This window comes from Oncorhynchus mykiss, chromosome 21 (assembly GCF_013265735.2).
Source record: "Oncorhynchus mykiss isolate Arlee chromosome 21, USDA_OmykA_1.1, whole genome shotgun sequence".
NCBI classification, from domain to species: Eukaryota; Metazoa; Chordata; class Actinopteri; order Salmoniformes; family Salmonidae; genus Oncorhynchus; species Oncorhynchus mykiss.
The window spans coordinates 41,647,140-41,662,895 of NC_048585.1; the positions used below are offsets into that span (position 1 = coordinate 41,647,140).

Sequence of the window (15,756 nt, forward strand, 5' to 3'; positions counted from 1 at the left end):
CAAATCATCTCAAGTCCCCACCACAAATCCTAGATCTGCAAAGATGTTGAACTCTCTTACTAAAGAGATGGGACTGATAGATATCTGGAGAGAGAATAATAGCTCATCTATGGACTATACATACTACTCTAATGTCCATAACACCTACTCCCGTATAGATTACATTTTTATCCCAAAGCGTTTCATAAATTCAGCCACATGTACAATCGGACCCATAGCACTTTCAGATCACGCCTTTGTCCACCTCTGCTTTGACCTCTGCAAAAACATCCCGAGGTCAAAGAGCTGGAAATTCAACACCTCCATGCTATCAAATGACGAGTTCCATACATTGGTAACTACATGGATAGACAACTACACACAAGACAATAAAAACTCTCCTGTTTCTCCGGCCACAATGTGGGACGCTGCTAAAGCCACACTAAGAGGTCATCTAATTGCATATGCTTCCTCTAAGAAAAAAGCAATGGAAGCACACAGGCTAGATCTTGAGAGGGAGCTGGAATGCTGTGAAAAAATACATAAACAATCCCTAGACAGCACCTCCTGGAGTCATCTTAAAGCAGCCAAAGCCAAACTGAATTTGGACTACACTCGGGAGATAAAAAAAAAAGTTTTCTTTACTAAACAGAAATACCATGAGTATAGCAATAGGCCCAGTAGATTGCTTGCTTACCAATTAAAAAAGGAGCAGTCAGAGCGTACAATCATGGCTATCCGAACAGCAGAGGACGAGGTCACATATGACCCAAAAAAGATCAATTTAACTTTTCATGATTTTTACTGCAAACTATATACCTCTGAGAGAAAACACACAGAGGCAGAACTCCACTCTTTCCTAGAGGGAATCTCGCTACCTAAACTATCAGAGACCGACCAGGAAGATCTCAACTCCCCCTTCACTCCTGAGGAGATCCTGGAGGCAATTACCTCCATGCCACCTAATAAGTCCCCAGGCCCAGATGGATTCCCCAGAGAGTTCTACAAAGCTTTTTGGCCCCAGCTCAGCCCTATCTTCATGCCAATGCTGGAGGATTTTTGCAAAAACGGAGTTCTCCCAGACTCAATGCACACAGCTCGCATTACAGTGTTGCTAAAAAAGGACAAGGACCCCCTATCCTGCTCGTCCTTCCGGCCCATAAGCTTGTTGGATTTCGACTATAAAATAATTACCAAATTGCTCGCCAAGAGACTAAACACTCTTCTTCCCAAAATAATAAAAGCGGACCAAACTGGATTTATTAGAGACAGATACTCTTCTGATAACATTCGCCGTCTTTTTGATATTATTGATCAAGTAAACGCACAAAAGACCCCTGTCCTGCTGGCTTCACTGGATGCTGAGAAGGCGTTTGACAGGATGGAGTGGAGCTTTCTGTTTTCAGTCTTAGAAAAGTTCAATATGGGCCCAAATTTTATTAAATGGATCAAATCACTATACTCTCATCCAAATGCCATGGTGACTACTAATGGACTGAACTCGGACAGATTCCCTCTGGAACGGGGCACAAGACAAGGGTGCTCGCTGTCCCCCCTGCTCTACTTGTTGGGGGCGGAGCCTCTGGCACAGCTGATAAGGAGCAATCCAAGTATAATGGGTGTTTCTGCAGGTGGCCTGCAGCACAAGATTTCGCTTTACGCGGATGATGTCTTGCTCTACATATCCAACCCTGAGAAATCACTCCCTCTCATTTTAGACACAATTGCTCAGTATGGCAAGTTTTCAGGGTACAAGATCAATTTTAACAAATCCACTGTCTGGCCTCTCAATATTACACTCACCAGCTCTATGAAGACACTTTGTCCTTTCCAATGGAAAACACACGGGTTTCAATACCTCGGGATCTTCATAACACCAGATCTGAATAGCCTTTTTAAGGAAAATTATCTTCCACTCCTGGATCGAATCAAGAACGATCTCCAAACCTGGATCTCCCTCCCAATTAGCTTAGTAGGAAGAATTAATGTAATCCGTATGAACGTCCTCCCTAGACTAAACTACTTATTTCAGATGCTCCCATGCTATCTCCCAGTTTCCTTCTTCAAAACAACTAACCAAAGCATCACCAAATTTATATGGGGCAATAAAAAACCTAGGATCAAGTTTTCCACTTTATCAAAACCGGAATCTAAAGGTGGTCTTGCCCTTCCCTCCCTTCAACTGTACTACTGGTCTGCCCAAATCTGCAACATGCTAACATGGATCACAAACAGACAAGAGTCAACGTGGATTCAGATAGAAGCCCAATCCTGTGGTTCATTGCCCTTAAGTTCAATTATATTCATTAATAACTTTAGTGAAGTGGGCAACATAGCCAAAACCTTTGCGATTTACAGCACCCTACTAGCGTGGAGGGACTGTAAGAAATACCTGGGCATTTCCTCCCAAATATGTTCTCACTCGCCTATATCAATCAATCAATCAAATTTATTTTATATAGCCCTTCGTACATCAGCTGATATCTCAAAGTGCTGTACAGAAACCCAGCCTAAAACCCCAAACAGCAAGCAATGCAGGTGAAGAAGCACGGTGGCTAGGAAAAACTCCCTAGAAAGGCCAAAACCTAGGAAGAAACCTAGAGAGGAACCAGGCTATGTGGGGTGGCCAGTCCTCTTCTGGCTGTGCCGGGTGGAGATTATAACAAAACATGGTCAAGATGTTCAAATGTTCATAAATGACCAGCATGGTCGAATAATAATAAGGCAGAATAGTTGAAACTGGAGCAGCAGCACAGTCAGGTGGACTGGGGACAGCAAGGAGTCATCATGTCAGGTATTCCTGGGGCATGGTCCTAGGGCTCAGGTCCTCCGAGAGAGAGAAAGAAAGAGAGAATTAGAGAGAGCATATGTGGGATGGCCAGTAGGCAACCCAGACTTGCCAAAAGCCCTGAGGGATGCCAACTTTAATCTTTGGCATACTCTAGGAATCAGGACCTTTTCAGACCTATTTCATCAGAAAACCACTACACTGAAATCCTTTCAAGAGCTCTGCAGTGAATTCGATGTGCCAAGATCCCATTTTTTTTAAATATCTTCAAATTAGACATGTAATTTCCTCATTTACCTCCAAGAGGAGGTTTAGAACTCAGTTGAATGAAGTTGAAACCCTTCTTGTCACAGCACAATCCATTAAAGGCAAAATATCTTACATCTATAGACTCCTTTCTGAGAAAGGAAGCTCCTCCTTTACTCCTTTGAAAATTATCTGGGAAAAGGACCTTGGTCTGACTATCAGTGATGAGTTATGGGCGGAGGTTTGCGACAGGGTATACTGCTCCTCTACCAGTGTAAAAATGAAAGAATCTAATTACAAATTTTTGTACAAATTTAATTATACTCCTTTGAGACTCCACAGAATGAAAACAGATATGTCTCCTAACTGTAAAAGATGTACCTCTGAAAGCGGAACCCATATGCATGTATTTTGGAGCTGTAGGGAGATTGCCAGATTCTGGCAATCTGTACATACTGCTGCACAGAAAATACTAGAGGTACAGTTTGATATGACCCCGTGTATCTATCTTCTTAATGCCCAGCAGGACTTTGTTCTTGATCCTGACAGAGAAAATTTGCTTATGACTATTACATACTTTGCTAAGAAATGTATTCTTCTATTGTGGGCCTCTAATACCCCTCCTACATTTAAAATGTGGATTGACCAGATTGTTGACTTTCTTCCTCTTGAAAAGCTCACTTATGACCTCCACAAGAGACAGCCCAAGTTTGATAGACTCTGGTCTCCACTATTCAACTATATTTCAAACTGGACAGAGTGAACGGGGTGACTAGGGAAATGCGCAGATACATGTTGTGTAAGGTACTGTAAAACCTAAAAACGAATTATTGGCCCGTCGTCTCAGCGAATGCTTGAAATAGCTGATAAGAACCTTGATAGTGCTGCTGCAAGTGTTGTTTTTGTTTTTTTTGTGTTTTTATTCTAATTTCGTTTTTGAGTACGTGTGTGTGTATGTATATGTGCGTATGTATGTACATATATATATGTACCAAGGAAAATATATAGATTAAGAAAAATAAATGCTTTTATTTGACTTTATCATTCATTTTAATTGTATTTTTATTTTTCAAAAGTATTATTTTTTTATTTTTTATTTTTTTCAAGCCTGTCACATCTGTGAATGTGGAATGTGTTTTGTTGGTTGATTGAAAAACAAGAAAACTTAATAACTTTAAATTGAAAAAAAAAAAAACGCAGAAGTAAATCAACAACAGAATGGCTTCAACCCGATTTGAGATGCTATGGTATGACCTCAAGACAAGTTCACATCAGACTTCCCAAGAATATTGCATAACTGAAACACTTTTGTAAAGACGAATGGTCCAAAAATCCTCCTGACCGTTGTGCGGGTCTGATCTGCAACTATTGCTGCCAAAGGAGGGTCAACCAGTTTTTAAATCCAAGGGTGCACATACTTTTCCCACCTTCCACTGTGAATGTTTACACGGTGTGTTCAATCAAGACATGAAAATGTATTATTAGTTTAAGCAGACTGTTTGTCTATTGTTGTGACCTAGATGAAGATCAGATCAAATTTTATGACCAATTGGTTCACATACTTATTCTTGCCACTGTACAATTGATTCTCCTGATGTCTTCTTGCTAGACATGCAGTCAGTGACTATTATGTTCAAAGATCTACTAGCTTTAGCCTATTGCTTCTACCAGCCCGCATTACCGCATGTTGGATGTTGTACTAAGTTGTGATCCCCTGAGCGTACATTTCCGTACAGGGCTATTCTCAACTATGGAGGAGTTGTATCACATTTGATTCACTGGTTACATTTGATGTGGTGTATCCTTTATGACTCACTCTCCTATTGTATTTGAATACTGTATGTGTTTGCATGCATGTCTGTCTGTCCATGTGTACCTCTTTTTTTTTTTCCCTTTTCCTCCTTTCACTTTTGCTATCTCTGTGTCCACTTCCTGTGTCATGTGACAGTGGGGCAGCCATTAAGAAACACTCTCATCTGCCCAGGTAGGCTGGCTGTCTAATAAGAGCCCCTGTTGGTGGTTAATGTAGATCTGCAGTTGGAACGCTGCTAATCTCGTCCACCTGCCGGCTCTCTCGCTGTCTAACCGTCTGGTTTCACAGCGCCTCAGAATGGAACTTGAATGAAAGCCTATGGCTGAGCTCTCAGTCCAACATCTAGCATAACCCTTAGATCAGGGTTCCCCCAACAAGTGACCCGTGTGCCGAATTTGGCCCGCGGGGGATTTCTATTTGGCCCATACGTTTTCTGAGCAAAAAAAAAACCTAACTATTTTACAATTTTTGGACCTAATAGACTGTTAATAAAAAGATTTTAAAAAACAGCAAATCAGCGCCAAATGATTTTAATTTTGGATTCCGATTTGTCTTTTTTTACCCACACCACTTTCAAGTTCCACTTTGAAGCACAGTTTTACCAGCCTGGGGAGGAGGTTCAGAAAGCTGCTACAGCAGGCTTCCTTTCTTGGTGTCATCAAACTTTACGTACTCTAACTTTTTCTGTCAGTGCTCGTCTACTTTTTACTCTCCTACTTTTATTCTTAACCACCTTTCCTTTTCTCTCTTGGTCCCTTCTTCTTCTCTGGCTTCTCGCTTTCAGCCCTTTTGCTGCTTGGTGAGTTTTCTGCTCAGTTTATACTTGAGCTGTAAGAAATGCTGAAAGGCAAACTAAGCACAGATTCCAGCTTGCCCACTTTCCACAGCCCCCCCCCCCCCCCCACATGATCTCTCCTACCTCTGGCACTCTCTCCATCTAACTACCCCTGGTCTCCTCTGCCTATATCTCTGGCTCTTTTACAGTACATCTTTCCTCAATACCCCACATCCTCTCTCTTCGCCTCCTTTTCAAAATGCGTTGGAGAAGAAGGTCTGAGCGACACAGGATTTTGGACCTTCTCCAAAACGCTTGAGAAGGAGTCAAGGAGATGGGATCCAGGGAAAGGCGACTTGAGATGCAGCTGCTGTGTCCCATACACTCCTCTTTACTCTCTCCTCGTTCCTTCTTCACCACCTGCCAGAATTCCTCCCTCCCTCTCCTTCTCCCCAGCCATCCAAGTGTGATCCTGATTGATTAATCCTTCCATCGTGTAGCACCCTATTTGTGTCTCACGTTTCTCTTGTCCTGCCTTTCCCTGCAGGCTCAGCAGCCTGACGATAGGAGACTCGGAGCGCAAGACCTCCAGCAGCCAGCAGAGGGAGCCTCTGGCTGACTTCCCCACTGAGAGCACAGGTACATGGGTTTTATAGCACAGATAGATCTTCCCCTCCCTCCTTCACTCCATCTCACCTCCCCCCTCCCACCTCTCTCTCCCTCTCTCAGGTCAAGGTCTGGTTCAGAGATGTGTGGTTGTACAGAAGGACCAGCTAGGGTTCGGCTTCACTGTGTGTGGCGAGAGGATCAAGCTGGTGCAGAATGTTCGACCAGGTCAGAACCGTCTAGAACCAACACGTACATTTCTACACGTCTTCTCTAATGCTTCCTGGACAGTCTGTCATATGTCACTCATATCTCTCCATGCAGGTGGCGCAGCGGTCAAGGCAGGGGTCCACGAGGGAGACAGAATCATAAAGGTTACTCCTCGTTTCAAACTTTTACCACTAACCCAATATCTATGTCTTCGTGATCAGAGACTACACTCAGCGGATTGAGTGCTCCTCTCTCTTTCTTATCCTCTCTCCATCTCTCTCTCTCAGGTCAATGGCTCGCTGGTGTCGTCCATGTCTCATCAGGAAGTGGTGAAGCTCATCAAGTGTGAGTGTCACTGGTCACTATAACGTTGGTGGCGACGCCTCTGCTTAGGATGCCTTCATTTGTGAAATGTGTTCAGGAGTAGTAATATGTCTTGTCACTTCCTGTCCTCTCTGTTGCTCTTTCACGCGCTATCGCTCTCGCCTACTCTTTCCTTCCAGCTGGGACATATGTTGCTCTGACTCTTCAAGGGCCGCCCCCTTCAGCAGCTGCCCTCCCCCTACATCCCCTCCCCACTGACCTCTTACCCAATCAGCGGACGTCACTGGGAGGAGAAGCCCCGCCTCCACCACCTCCACCCCTCTCCCCCGGACTGACCAGCAACCCCTCCCAAAGGATCACCAAACCACTGCAGGCGAGTTCCCTCAATCGCTGAGTACCATACCTTAACCGTCACCATAATACTTAGACACTGGCTGGTAGGCTAAACCTGACGATTTCTGTGACCGTATGATCAAGCTATGTTGCGTAACATGGGTCAAACGACAATGAGTTGAATAACACTGCATTTTCTCTCTTCCTCCTCTGTCATTTTGTGTGTTAGAACCTAGACGTACAGAAACACGCCACTCAGATCCTCAGGAACATGCTGGAACAGGGAGAGGCTGAGCTTCAGGTAACGGCTACGTACAGGGTTGCGGAATTCCGGTAACTTTACCCAAACTTCCGGGTTTTCCAGAAATCTTGGTTGGAAGATTCCCGGAATCAGTAGGTAATAAGCAGGATCCGGAATCCTTTGGGGAAATGTTGCTACTCCAAACAGTCAAACACACTTAGAATGGATACTTTTCGGTCATCTGGAATATAGACATATCCGTTCTATATATTGCATTTCTATCTCAAAATGTTGTGCCCCACTGAATATGCAATGGAAAGGGGACACTGCGTTTGAAAGTAGCCCTTTATTCAGACCAATAATCATTGGGGAGGGGGTTCTCATCACTGACCAATCAGTGCCTCTGATAATGTCACTTTGACCAATCCCGCAGGACTTGATGGGGGAACTGTTACTGAACCCCTCCCCATCCCTGGAGGAGCGAATTGAAAGTGCCAAGCGGCGGGCCCAACAAGTCAGGGTTAAAATCCAGCAAGATCTGGTGAGATACCTGTGTGCATGACAACAGACTCTTAACACCAGTCATCTAAACCTGTCAGTACCTAATAGGCACTATCTATTACGTTGGCATTACCGCAGTTTAACATCTTTGTTGTTTCTCTGTCTCTCAAGGATGGAACTCGATTGGAATCTGTGACCAGCTATGTAGTAGCAGGAGAAGGTTTCTATGGGATTTTGTTTGTCCATGATTCTTGTGGGGTTTTTTTTCTGTGAGGAAAATTGATGTACTGTCTTGATGTTTCTGCAGGTCGGTTGTCGGGGGATTCAAGTGAAGGAGACTTTGAGGTAAGTAATGAAGGCGCTCATCCTTTTCTTTAAGACTGATTAGCGAGAGAGAATCCCAGAGAGAGAAAGTTTGAGGAAGAGAGATATGGTCCTTTTCACTCCTCCTCCCTCAGGCCTGTGAGAGCCCCCACTCCTCCCCCTCCACCTCCTCCTTCAGGACCCCCCTCTACCGGAGACAGGGCTCTGACACACACACCTTCTCCGACTCGGTGAGACCAAGCAACACGCGTTGCGCACACACACCGATTCCGTGAGAACACACACACTTGCAGATACCTGTAGTCTACCCTTTGGTGAGGTGAACAATGTCTCCTACACACAAAAACACATGCCAGTTCTATTTGCCTCGTATCATCATGATGTGTCTCTTGTCAGGCTGGGAAGGCTCAGATCATTGGCCCAGAGGAAGAGGAGGAAGAGGACGACAGCTATCCACTCAATGAGGTGAGATGGTCCTCATCAGAAAACATCACTCACCTCATCTAACTACCCTGCGTCTCACGTAGCTATGTTTAACTGTGTTAATCTCCTTCTCCCCCCCCCCAGATGGACGGCCCATTTCAGGACATAGAACTTCTCAAGTCGCGACCGGCCCACATGACCGTGTTCATGAGATACCTCTTCAGCCAGCTACTGGATCCCAACCCGCTGGTCAGTGCTTTGACCTTGAATACTGTTATTTACTGTAGTTTGATATCTTTTACATGGGAATTAATCTAGTGTGTGTGTGTGTCTTTACAACAGCTGTTCTACCTATCGGTGGAGGTCTATCTGGGCTCCAGCCCTAAAGACGCCCGTGCCCTCGCCCCACAGATCTGCTCCCACTTCCTGGACCCTGATGCTGTATGTCTCTCATTGGTTCAATTAATGAATCTCATTCAGTTAGACCAGGGCCTGTAGGTATCAAGCATCTCAAAGTGGGAGTGCTAATTTAGGATCCGTTTGGACTTTTGGATCATAATGAATAAAATACCATGGATCGGGGGGGGGGGGGGGGGGGGGCTGATCCTTGTTCCGCCCTGCTACTCACTCAGCCCATCGATTCATCTTGAGAGATTGTAAAGAAATCTTGAACTCGGTTATGTAATGGTTCCTTAAATGTGTTTTTTATTTTTTTTATTTTGCAGCCGTTGAAAATCAGAGTACGAGAAGAATACCTGTCTGATATAGGTAAGTTATTCTCAACATAGGTCAACAGTTGTTACACTGTTTGAGCAATCTGTGCTATGAATGCACTGTGTTGTGTTATTTGGTTAGTCTTACTGTCTGGTGTTGTTGCCCTGTCCCAGAGAGTCGACTCCATGCCCAGGAGGACATCAGAGGACCTCTTTCTGAGCTCCAACAGCAGGTGCTGCCTGACATTCAGGACCAAATACAGGATTACAGGTACTGCCTAGTTGAGTAGTGTGTGTGTGTCCGTGTTGTTTGGAAGGGTGTGTGTATATGAAACCGTAGGTGAGGCTTGTGGTAAAATGCAGAAAATGGCTGTGTGTGTTAATTGTGTTTGTATTGCGTGTGTGTTGTGTTTGTGTAACCTATGTTGTGTGTGTGTGTGTGTGCAGGAGTAAGCAGATGATGGGTCTGGGTTCTCTGTTTGGAGAGGGAGACCTGCAGCAGCTGGATGGAGACCCAGCCAAGGAGAGGCTAGTGGTGGACAGACAGGTCACTGCTCTCTGGGAAATACTGTGAGTTGGAACGTCTACCGATTTGATATGATACGTAAAGTCTATCTTATAAGGGCCAGGTACTGTGAGTTGGAGTTTGAAGTACTGGATATTCAGTATATACATACAGTGTGGTCTGACATTTTTGCCACCCTTGATAAAGAGGAGCAAAAATGACTGTGTAAAAGAAGTCGGCTACTATTGTCTGCTCAAAAGGAGGTTATTTTCTGCTCGCGCGTTCTCATTTCGACGCCAAACCCACCACTGATGTGAGTGGCCAAACAGCTCTATTTTCATGTCATCCGACACTTGTAAGTGGACTTGGATTGGAACCAGTGCTTTGGTTAGATGACATAAAAATGAAGCTCTTTGGCCACGCACACCAGCAATGGGTTCGGCGTCGAAATGAGAACGCGCGAGCAGAAAATAACCTAACATCTACTGTAAAAAAAAATGGTGGTGGATCTTGGTTTGACCTGTGGTTTGAATTGAAGAGGGCTGTCCATAAGCGCAGACGAAGGATATCAAAGATCGGGAAGGTTTCTGTATGAAGGAATGGTGGAAGATCCCTCCCATTGTGTTCTCCAGCTCATGAAGCATTTTCTAAAAAGTCTGTGTCCTTGCACGGGGAGGTATTGAAAACAGGGATGTCAATCATTTTAGACCCCACTGTATATTAAGTATATGTCAGGGCCACAAGCTTTTCAGGGCCACTTTTTAAATAGCAATATGACTACTATGACTACTGTCACGGTAGGGGATTTTGCTATAGGGACCGTTAACGGTACCCCCGTTGCGAGTGATACAAGTCGTCTCACTCAAGTTCTCATGCCACCCGGCTAACAGGTGACTCACAGGTCCGCCGGACTGACCTGGTTATGTATCCTGCCCGTTTATTCTGAGATTGGCCTTGTGTGATGCCGTCAGGCTTGTTTCGGGATCTTAGATAATATCAATCAGACTTAGAGTACCTCTAGTTTCACTTTCTCTTTCCCTTTGTATGCTCTTATATCTAGACTCACGCAAGCTATACCTTGGTTACGATTTACAGTCTTATGTCCGTCGACTAATACTACTTGAATATTAATATAGAGGATATCTGTTACAATAAAATGATTATTCTGTCCTAACCGTTATTGTCTTTAGTGTAGAAACTAGTCTTGTTTCCCTAGATTGGGAGTGTCAGAGGTGTTCTCTCCCCTAGGGTTTTGGGGCTAGTTTATACTTTTTATTCAATGTTTTGCAATTCACACAGTTCTGCACATTATTACAGTTTCTTTTTTGGTCCTTAATCTATAACATGAACAATCATCAAAACACTTGAACTCTTAATGCCTCATACATGTATTACAACAAGCGGTTAATTACCTTAGCGTAGGCTGACCTGGTTGGTTCCCAAAGAGTATGTTCTTCAACTCACAATATCTCTATAGATTTTATCCAATCACTCAGTATCTGTTCCTCCTACTAGAAGTTTGTACTGTGATTCGCTGAATCTTGTTAAAAGGCTGTGTCAAGATCAAGACCCTTGGTAACACCACTGATGCTGTGTATCTACTCCAGTTACGGGGTGGATTTATTAAGGAGGGTACGGGGTGGATTTATTAAGGAGGGTACGGGGTGGATTTATTAAGGAGGGTACGGGGTGGATTTATTAAGGAGGGTACGGGGTGGATTTATTAAGGAGGGTACGGGGTGGATTTATTAAGGAGGGTACGGGGTGGATTTATTAAGGAGGGTACGGGGTAGTTGTCTCTGTTCGTCTCTTTACAAAATCCAGGAATCAAAAGTTACAATTGTTCTAGAGTATGAAAGTCAGATATGACCTTTTGGGATGATGATGAGGATAGTTCAACCTATCACACGCTGCCTGTCAGTGATAAGTCGAGTAGATCTATCATGCCTTTCCATTGTGCGGTGGCAGTGCTACTAGTTTCAGTGCTTCGGGTGGCTGTGTCGTGGGGTGGCAGTGCTACTAGTTTCAGTGCTTCGGGTGGCTGTGTCGTGGGGTGGCAGTGCTACTAGTTTCAGTGCTTCGGGTGGCTGTGTCGTGAGGTGGCAGTGCTACTAGTTTCAGTGCTTCGGGTGGCTGTGTCGTGAGGTGGCAGTGCTACTAGTTTCAGTGCTTCGGGTGGCTGTGTCGTGGGGTGGCAGTGCTACTAGTTTCAGTGCTTCGGGTGGCTGTGTCGTGGGGTGGCAGTGCTACTAGTTTCAGTGCTTCGGGTGGCTGTGTCGTGAGGTGGCAGTGCTACTAGTTTCAGTGCTTCGGGTGGCTGTGTCGTGAGGTGGCAGTGCTACTAGTTTCAGTGCTTCGGGTGGCTGTGTCGTGGGGTGGCAGTGCTACTAGTTTCAGTGCTTCGGGTGGCTGTGTCGTGAGGTGGCAGTGCTACTAGTTTCAGTGCTTCGGGTGGCCGTGTCGTGGGGTGGCAGTGCTACTAGTTTCAGTGCTTCGGGTGGCTGTGTCGTGAGGTGGCAGTGCTACTAGTTTCAGTGCTTCGGGTGGCCGTGTCGTGGGGTGGCAGTGCTACTAGTTTCAGTGCTTCGGGTGGCTGTGTCGTGGGGTGGCAGTGCTACTAGTTTCAGTGCTTCGGGTGGCTGTGTCGTGAGGTGGCAGTGCTACTAGTTTCAGTGCTTCGGGTGGCCGTGTCGTGGGGTGGCAGTGCTACTAGTTTCAGTGCTTCGGGTGGCTGTGTCGTGGGGTGGCAGTGCTACTAGTTTCAGTGCTTCGGGTGGCTGTGTCGTGGGGTGGCAGTGCTACTAGTTTCAGTGCTTCGGGTGGCTGTGTCGTGAGGTGGCAGTGCTACTAGTTTCAGTGCTTCGGGTGGCTGTGTCGTGGGGTGGCAGTGCTACTAGTTTCAGTGCTTCGGGTGGCCGTGTCGTGAGGTGGCAGTGCTACTAGTTTCAGTGCTTCGGGTGGCTGTGTCGTGGGGTGGCAGTGCTACTAGTTTCAGTGCTTCGGGTGGCCGTGTCGTGAGGTGGCAGTGCTACTAGTTTCAGTGCTTCGGGTGGCCGTGTCGTGGGGTGGCAGTGCTACTAGTTTCAGTGCTTCGGGTGGCCGTGTCGTGAGGTGGCAGTGCTATTTTTAGTTGCAGTGCTTCTGGTGGCTGTGTCTATGCATCATCTAAACCCAAATCTTCCATCAAGTTCACCCAGGGTGAGGTGTCCTCAAAGCTTTTTTTTTTTTGTGCTCTTGCGTCACTACTATGATAACTTCAAACAATACGAAGGATGATACGTGTTGCGCTTACCTTTTTTCTTCTATTCAATGTCAGCAAAGCACAACAGCAACTACAGTGGGACACACTGTTTGTAACCATCAGAGCACTGAACCCGGCGGTTGCCAAGCAACGAGTCAGCAGTTGTAGCCGCCCTGTGGCCAATAAAACAGTATTGGAGCGCATGACCGTGAGTCCGCCAGCTCAACCTCTCACTGCACCGTACCAAAGGGCAGTGTGTGATCACTGGGAGCTTCAGCAGACTAGCCATGGCTGCCTAGCCACATGATGCTTTAAAACACACCCGCCCACTCCTATCACATGACTCACTGCTAGCAGGTAGACGCTCAACGGGTCGCCTTGATTTTTCTCAGGGAGGATTTTTTTTGGGGATCACCTTGTTTTACTGGGCCGAGACTCTTTGGAAATAATCCCCAGATCTCATAAAAATCTATTTTTTGTATTTTTATTTTGTGTGGAAGGCCAAAAGGACAAGCGATTTAGAATAAGCTAATGGTTGTTTTTCCTGTGTGTTGCAGCTCGAAGCACGAAGAGGAGAGCAGGTAATTAAAGCCGGCGCGTGTGTTTGCTGGAGCATGACTGACTCTCAATACTACTCTGTTCGGCATGGAGATGCCTCTACTCAATTCTGTCGTTCTCGCTTTTTTTCGCTCTCCCTTCTTCTATTCCCATCCCTCTCTCTCTCTCACTCTCTTTTGCTCTCTCTCTACTCCCCTCCCCTTTATTTGTTTATCTTTCTTCTTCCCCTTTCTCCCCCCTACTACCCTTCTACCTTTTTTCTCCCCCTACCTTTTTTTCTCTCTCCTTTTTCCTTTTCTCTCTACCCCCTTCTACCTTTTTTTTCTCTCCTCTCTTTCCCCCTTCTACCTTCTCCCCCTCTTTTTCCTTCCCTCTCCCTCCCCTCTTCAGTTCTCGTCTAGCCTCTGCGGTGCTGCTGTACCTCCGTCACTCAGGCATAAAGCTGAGGGACTCCAGGGTGTTCCCAGGCCTCAGCACTGAGAAGGAGAAGTGGCTCTCCTTCTTTCCCAAGACCAAGAAGGTAAGGAGGGGAGGAGGCAGGACTCTTGTCCTACCACCGACGCATGGATTTGTAATTCTCTTATCAGTCGTATTTATTGAAACATCAAAGCTTTTCGGGCTATTTTGAATTGGCAGAGCATGTAGTCCATAAGCTACAAACCTTGAGGTAATGATCAACCGAGAGGTCTCACGTGTTCGGTCTAATTCCTCTGTCTTACCGTTCATCGTTATAGGGTATGAAACGTTGTGTTGGAGTTTTGCTTCGACGCCAGTTTATCCAATTTTCCACTGGTGTTCTTTTGTTTATGTTTACTACAGCTGAGCAGTTCAAAGAAAGAGAAGGATGGAGAGGACAGGAAGAGAAACCCCATCCTGAAGTATATCGGCAAGCCCAGGAGCACCTCTCAGTCCAGTAAATATATATATACACACACACACTTCTTGTTCTCATCTAACGGTATAATTGAATTCCATTGACCTCATCCTTTGTTTTCAGTCTTATTGATTTGTTTTAGCGCATTTAAAATGATTGATCGAATACTTTTCCATTGTTCTGATTTCATTATTTTTGTTTTGGTTCACTTTGATTTTCCAGCCTTCCATGTCCCCTTGTCTCCCACTGAAGGTATATCATTTATGTATTTTTATTTATCATTTTAGGTCTTTCCTTTTTATTGCATTTTTTTCTTCAGTGTTTTCTAAGCTCATTTTGAAAGCGTTAATATAAAGTGCCTCCAGAAAGTATTCACAAAGTATTCACGCTCCTTGACTTTTTCCAAGTGTTGTGCTTACAAAATGGGATTCAAATGGTTCAATTGCCATTTTTGGGGGGGGGGGGTCAACATTCTACAAAAAAAATACTCTGTCAAAGTGGAAGAACAATTATAGCATTTGTAAACAAAACAAAATAAAAATAGCATTATCTTGATTACATAAGTGTTCAACCCCCCCCTCAGTCAATACGTGTCAGACTCACCTTTGGCAGCGATTACAGCTGTGAGTTACAGCTGTGAGTCTTTCTGGGTAAGTTAACATTTGCCTTTTTTTTTTAAATTCCTTTCAAATTTCTTCAAGCTCTGGCAAATTGCTTGTTGATCATTGCTAGACAACCATTTTCAGGTCTTGACAGATTTTCAAGCCGATTCAATAATATACTTAATATTTTCTGAAGGCACTGCATAATAACAAATGCCATTTAGCAGACGCTTTTATCCAAAGCGACTTAGTCATGCGTTCATACATCATTTGCTGTTATCGCTTGCTCTCTGTAGTCTAAGCTGGGTATCTGTAAAGCACTTTTTGACAACTGCCGAGTTACACCGAGTGTACAACACATTAACACCTGCTCTTTCCCTAACATAGACCTCCCAGATAAAAGCAATGATCCCTTATTGATGTCGCTTGTTAAATCCACCTTGATCAGTGTCGATGAAGGAGAGGAGACGGGTTAAAGAAGGATTTTTAAGACTCGAGACAATTGAGAGATGGATTGTGTGTGTCCTATTCGCAGGGTGACTGGGCCAAACAAAATATTTAAGTGCCCCTTTGAACGGGGTATGGTAATAGGTGCACCGGTTTGTGTGAATAACCATATAACATTGCTGGGTTTCCCGTGTGTATCAAGAAAGGTCCACCACCCAAAGGACATCCAGCCAACCTTCCACAACTGTGGGAG

The 15,756-nt window shown here is 45.0% G+C and overlaps 1 protein-coding gene across 10 annotated transcripts in view; it reads left to right on the forward strand.

Moving 5' to 3' along the window:
- LOC110500439 (rho guanine nucleotide exchange factor 11) overlaps nt 1-15,756 on the forward strand; it is a 29,296-nt gene that overhangs the window by 4,133 nt on the left and 9,407 nt on the right. For 7 of the 10 annotated variants that reach the window (XM_036957845.1, XM_036957846.1, XM_036957853.1 and 4 more), the window contains exons 2-22: nt 5,611-5,625; nt 6,149-6,240; nt 6,331-6,435; nt 6,532-6,581; nt 6,705-6,762; nt 6,921-7,114; nt 7,304-7,375; nt 7,749-7,856; nt 7,988-8,036; nt 8,124-8,161; nt 8,275-8,370; nt 8,537-8,605; nt 8,708-8,812; nt 8,906-9,004; nt 9,289-9,331; nt 9,451-9,547; nt 9,724-9,846; nt 13,580-13,603; nt 13,971-14,100; nt 14,400-14,493; nt 14,677-14,706. In XM_036957845.1, coding sequence (XP_036813740.1) covers nt 5,611-5,625; nt 6,149-6,240; nt 6,331-6,435; nt 6,532-6,581; nt 6,705-6,762; nt 6,921-7,114; nt 7,304-7,375; nt 7,749-7,856; nt 7,988-8,036; nt 8,124-8,161; nt 8,275-8,370; nt 8,537-8,605; nt 8,708-8,812; nt 8,906-9,004; nt 9,289-9,331; nt 9,451-9,547; nt 9,724-9,846; nt 13,580-13,603; nt 13,971-14,100; nt 14,400-14,493; nt 14,677-14,706 — 1,691 coding nt within the window. The remainder of the gene's footprint in view (nt 1-5,610; nt 5,626-6,148; nt 6,241-6,330; nt 6,436-6,531; nt 6,582-6,704; nt 6,763-6,920; nt 7,115-7,303; nt 7,376-7,748; nt 7,857-7,987; nt 8,037-8,123; nt 8,162-8,274; nt 8,371-8,536; nt 8,606-8,707; nt 8,813-8,905; nt 9,005-9,288; nt 9,332-9,450; nt 9,548-9,723; nt 9,847-13,579; nt 13,604-13,970; nt 14,101-14,399; nt 14,494-14,676; nt 14,707-15,756) is intronic. The other 3 variants (XM_036957848.1, XM_036957847.1, XM_036957854.1) reach the window with 3 other exon arrangements.